Here is a 6,000-nt window from a genome sequence, read left to right as displayed (position 1 = left end):
CCAACAAGACCTGTAAAACACTGTTTCACACTATTCTTGCGCATATCCACAACCTACCATCCATCACCCAAACTCTACATGCTGCGTATATTGAGTACGCTAACATCTGATGATCTAGCCAAGTAAGAAATAATCTCCAAACTAGGTGTAAGAAATAATCTCCAAACTAGGTGGTATGATGAGGCAGTCATCGTAAAAGACTATCCAAAATATTCCAAATTTTAGAGAAAAGAGATCTTCACCTACAACAAACCTAGACACGTTGGTCAAACCTTAAAGCTTGTGATACCCACCTTTCTTCACATTGAGAGTTTAAAGATTAGTAAAAGAGACATGCAATCATTGCCAAAAATATATTACTTCATCTAACAACTACTTACTTTAAGGGCATAATACATACGCACACACATAGATACACATTCACATGTGCATGTGTCAAATCAATCGACAGGGATGATTCCTCCTATCTTCAAAGCTAGCAACTTCGTATTGCTTTTCATAGCCCTATACACTTGAATTAACATGAAATTATCAAATTCATAGATGAGAACCAATCTAAAGGATTATTCCTCTCTGGCTTGAGTATGTGCATGGTCAAGACATCCAAGTATATACAAAAATGGGAATAATCTCTTGATGTGTGAGCCTTAAGGATGCCCTAAGCATTCGGAGTTTCAATGCATAGCTGAATGGTCAAGATAGATCATATCTGTAGTATGCTTCATATGTGACCATGAGTGGTCAGCAACCATGAGCATTAGACCTACACAAGTACTAGCTTGCATGTTTATATGAGCTGCGTTTAAAAATCTGCGCCTTTATATACCTTACCCCAAAAGTGGAGTCAATGTTACAAAGGGGAGTACACAACTCGAATGCATGGATTGTAAGGCATGACCCCTGACATTCAGGCCAATACGTTTCTTTCAAGAAACAAAGTTCTTTGTGGATATCTTTTTGAAGTAGCCAATACCCATACAATTAAACCGCTATCCATGCTGCCAAAAATTGAAGACTGCCAGATTGCAAAACATTTACAAAAAACACAAGCAATTAGAAACATTACAGGGACTCTATTGTACATTAACCATATCCTGTTGTGCTGCATTGGGAAAAATTTTCACGCCATGCATGTATTCAAGGAACTGTGCTGGAAGCTCCGCGAGTAGCATCTGTGCAAGTGAAAATGCCCCTGCATTGTCACATTCAGTCTTAGCAAATCTGTGGCTAGAGCACGGGATATGATTTCACTACAACTGGCTAAATTCCAATTAACAAATGCACCTGTTGCATTCCGCAGTGGCACAAACTGCACAATATCACGTGCAGCCACTCTGTTCTTATCTGTAGATTGCAGTCTGCCTCTATCTGAATCCAAATACTACAAGAACACAGCTATTAAATCATGACTCTCTCTCTCTCTCTCTCTCTCTCTCATACACACACACACACATCACATATGAGTTTTCTGTGTGAGTTATTGTTATAGGACTTCACACACCCCCTGATTATCTTCTTCAAGAAATCTTGTGCAAAAGCGATCGTCCATTCAGTACTTATTGCTGATCGCCATGTATGCTCTCCAGCTATGCCATCTCCAGTATGGTAATGTCATCTTCAATACGAACATGTCGTCTTCAGTATGACGTAACCATCTACAGTGTGATCTCGTGGTTATGATTCTACTTTATCTTTACCATCTTTACCATGGTTACACCATCTACAGCATAGTGATGAATCTTCAGTATCATGGTCAGTCTCTATACAGAGAAACAACATTGGAAGCTAGAGCTTTTGGTGGACTTCAATTTAGTGAGGTTACAAGTCTTTTGAGTATTGTTTCCAAATCACTCTTTACCTCATATTAAAATATCAATATGCCATATGAAACTGATCACACTTTGCACAAATCCACAAGAGTTCCTAACACATGTACAGTCTATACTTCCAATTACTTAACCCTTCAGGTTAGCTTTGGAGGTGAGCCTTGGTATCTTAGGTGTTGATGCTTGGCTTAACGAGGACGTCATCTTCAAAACCATAGATAAATTCCATCTTGATCTTTACATGAACTGCACTGCCTCTCAGGGTACAGTTCCTCCAGCAAACTCTCTACCTAGGGGAGGGAGGCTTTCTGGTTGCAGAGTTGGATAGTGATCAGAGGGATGAGGATGCTACGGATGGGCTTTCTTAGCAGAGGATCAAGATTGTGGGACGACAGGGTAGGAACTAGACCATTGACCCAGATACGATCCTATTGGACAGGAGAAAGCACCACAGGCACCTATGGTTATAAGGGGGGATCCTCTTAGGGATGTACAGTGGGATCCAAGGGAGTGGTTCTGGCCCACTCATGTTGGGCACTCTGACAGAGTGGAGGAGGTGACTTTCTTCTCTTACACGATCCGTATAGTCGCCGTCTGCAGTTGGAAGCAACAGCTTGGACTCCCTCAAGGGAGCAACACTCGGTTGAGAACAAGGTCCCCAGGGAGATCATTCCCCGTTTCTAGTCACGACTCTGGTCTAGCTTGCACCCACGGAAGATTTCTCATTTCTTGGATGGTAGCACATGGAGGCTTACCCATTGGCCATAAGCTGGAGTAAATGAGGGTGGATGGTTGATGTCGTTGCTATGTAGATGATGTAACAGAGACGATTCCTCACAGCCTTTGGGGATGCTCAGCAGCATAGAGTCTTGAGGATAGTGGCAAGCATGCAGCGCAAGCAGAAGGTCCTCACATGGGGGGATGGTGGCTTGGCTCACGGAGGAGACGCATGTTAGAATTATTATTATAATTCAGTAGTGACCAATGTAATGTAATAAGTAGGTAAGGGGCACTCCCTCATTTAGAGGTTTTTCCCCCTAACCACAGTTAGTTCACTAACTACGGTTAGTGAAGGATAAGGTTTTGTCATTTAGACAAAACCCATCCCACTTCTTGTATTAGTGATTGGAGCAGCTCCAAGAGCTCCCAAAGCAGAGCAAAAAAGATGGGACTCTAGAGATGCACAAGCTCTTTCAGTAATTTCTCTTTCTGTCAAGAGGTTCATTATACCTCATATTCGGTCATGCAAGACATCTATGGCAGCTTGGGTAATATTGGAGAGTATGTTTGCAGCAAGAAACGATGCCAGAGTTTCCTTTCTGAAGGGAGAACTTTCCCATACACGTATGGAGGAAGGAGATTCCATGAATTCTCACCTCACGAAGCTTCAGGATCTCAGGGAGCAATTGCTGAACATTGATGAAGTCATTCCGGATTCAAACATGATCTCCACCACTCTGAACTCTCTTCCTGAGTCCTATCTCGGTTTCCACACCTCGCTCAATTTCTCATTGAGGGGGGGCAGCAATCCTCTCTCCTTTCAGGAGTTGGTAGGACTTCTGTTGTAGGAGGAACAAACAAGCAGAAATATGGCAACCCAGGCTGGCGAGCATGCTATGCTCTCCAAGTTCAAGCCCAAGGGTAAAGGGCAGCACAAGCCACATGCCAATCAGCCCACACATCAGCATCAAGCTGATTCAAGACAGCCTTCTTATAAGGCACAAGGTGATACAAACAAGAAGAAAAAGAAGGGCATCTGTCATTATTGCAAGAAGCCAGGTCATTATATTGGAGAGTGCAAGAAGCGCATAGCCAAAGAAAAGAAAAGGGATTCCAGTATGGCTGTATAAGATGCATCAGGTCCACATTGCCATGATGGAGGAGATGTTGCAGCCAACTTGGTTGAAGAGTACTTCAGATTTTTTAGTAGGTAGTTCAGATACACTACAGCCACTAATGATGATGACCCATATGCTTTTTTGACTCGCAGTTACGATCCTTCAAAGGATGAATGCTCTTTCAATGTTGATGAGACACTACATACTTGGTATTTTGATAGTGGTGCTTCAAAGCACATCACTTCCAAGAAAAATCTGTTTGTAACTCTGCATTCTCCACCCACCAAAAAGAAGGTCACTTGTGCAAATAATTCTTCTTATTCAGTGTGTGGAGTGGGAGATATTATTCTCACGTCCACTGATGGCACAGATTTCAGAATTTCATATGTACTCTATGTGCCAGGTATAAAGAAGAATTTGCTTTCAGTGTCCTCACTCGATAGAGGAGAATTTCAGGTTGTTTTTTATCATGACAAATGTGCAATCAGAGACAAAGAAAATGAATATGCTTTAAGATTGTATGGCACTTTGTATCGGGGTCTTTTTCAGCTTGATTTATATGAAAAAAGATCCCATCTTGCATTATCAGTTAGCACTCCCACTGCTGCGATGCAGAATGCGGAGTTATGGCATGCCAGGTATGGGCACATGAGCTATGGCAGCTTAATGACACTTCAGAGGCATGATATGGTTGATGCATTACCTCCTTTGGAGTAGCCTCCTCCTCATGCATGTGAAGGTTGCATTCTTGGCAAAATACATAGGCTTCCCTTCAAGAAGGATGGTGCAGTGAAAGCTACAAGAAAATTGCAGCTTTTTCACAGTGACGTCTGCGGTCCCATTAGGACACCTGCTTTTGGGGATTATCTCTATTCTGTTACATTCCCAACTATACTTAGGTCTATGGTCTCAAGGCAAAATCAGATGTGTTTATGCATTTCAAACACTTTGTGGCTATGGTTGAAAATGAGACAGGACTCAGGGTGCAGACACTTCGCACAGATCGAGGGGGGGAGTATATGTCTCATGAATTTGAGACATTTTTGAAAGAAAAAGGCATTATGCATCAGCTTACAGTGAGGCTTACACCTCAACAGAATGGCAAAGCTGAACAGAAGAATCGCACCGCCATGGAAATCGATAGATGCATGCTCACAAGTAAGAAGTTGCCTCACAGGTTTTGCCTGGAAGGCCTCATGTGTGCCAACTATATTTTAAATCGAGCTCCTACAAAGGCTTTAAATACAATCACTCCCTATGACGCATGGCATGGGAGGAAGCCTTCAGTGGACCACTTCAGAGTTTTTGGTTGTGTTGCATATGCCCACATACCTGTGGAGTTCAGACACAAGTTGTCAGATAAGGCACTAAAATGCATTTTTGTGGGATATAGTTCACAAAGCAAAGGCTATCGTCTCTACAATCTAGCTACATGCAAGATTTTTGTCAGTAGAGATGTCATATTCTCTCAAAATTCTGCACATACAAATGCTGAATTTCAGATTCCGTCCTCTTCAGATGATGTGTTTGAGGGGATGCTTCCTATATAGCATTTGGTTCCCCCGCTGAAACTCAGAATTTACAGCAACCTCCGAATTCAAGAGATACACGCAGCCAAAACAGTCCCGCATTGGTTGCTTCAGACTCTCAGGGAGAGTAGGCTTGAAGCTCCATTGCCTGGCAGAACTCGCAGTGCAGTAAGGCAGATGGAGGGAGCTCATTCAGTTGAATCAGCTTATGCAGGTACTCTTCTTGATGAGGAGGAGCTTGAGACATTTGAAGAAACAAAAGATAATGTGCATTGGATAAATGCCATGCACGATGAGATGCAGTCCATTCATAAAAATCAGACTTGGGATGTTGTGGACTTGCCAACACGTAAGAATGCCATAGGTACACGCTGTGGGTTTTCAAAGTCAAAAGAAAGCCACATGGGTACATTGATCGGTACAAGGCAAGGCTGGTTGCAAAAGGATATGCTCGAAAAAAGGACATAGATTATGAGGAAACTTTTGCTCCTACATCCAAGATGACCACCATCACATCAGTTATAGCCATGGCTGCAAATTTTGAATGGAATGTTCATCAGTTGGACATTAAAACAACTTTCCTTAATGGAGACTTGTTGGAACAAGTTTATGTCAAACAACCTCCGGGCTTTGAAATTTCAGGAAATGCACTTTAGGTATGCAAGCTGAATAAAGCTTTGTATGGGCTGAAACAAGCCCCACGTGCATGGTATGCCAAAATTGATGCCTTTCTGACCAGCAAGGGGCTGCACAATAGTCCAACTGAGAGCACCCTCTACATCAAGAAGGATGGGGGGGATATTCTGG

At 42.5% G+C, this 6,000-nt stretch overlaps 1 protein-coding gene across 4 annotated transcripts in view; it reads right to left on the bottom strand.

Annotated features, from left to right (window-relative positions):
- Positions 1-516: 516 nt before the first annotated feature.
- The window catches only part of LOC147891362 (protein BONZAI 1-like), a 54,198-nt gene continuing 48,714 nt past the window's right edge, over positions 517-6,000 (bottom strand). For all 4 annotated transcript variants that reach the window (XM_087390096.1, XM_087390099.1, XM_087390098.1 and 1 more), the window contains 2 exons: positions 1,285-1,381; positions 517-1,192 (listed from right to left, as the gene is read on the bottom strand). In XM_087390096.1, coding sequence (XP_087246222.1) covers positions 1,074-1,192; positions 1,285-1,381 — 216 coding nt within the window. In that variant the 3' untranslated portion in view covers positions 517-1,073. The remainder of the gene's footprint in view (positions 1,193-1,284; positions 1,382-6,000) is intronic.

The sequence above is a fragment of the Dipteris shenzhenensis genome, chromosome 18 (assembly GCF_047967505.1).
Source record: "Dipteris shenzhenensis isolate YYH24624 ecotype China chromosome 18, Dip_SZ_1.0, whole genome shotgun sequence".
NCBI lineage: Eukaryota > Viridiplantae > Streptophyta > Polypodiopsida > Gleicheniales > Dipteridaceae > Dipteris > Dipteris shenzhenensis.
The sequence above is the reverse complement of the archived record's forward strand: the minus strand, read 5'-3'. Positions and strand labels throughout refer to the sequence as shown.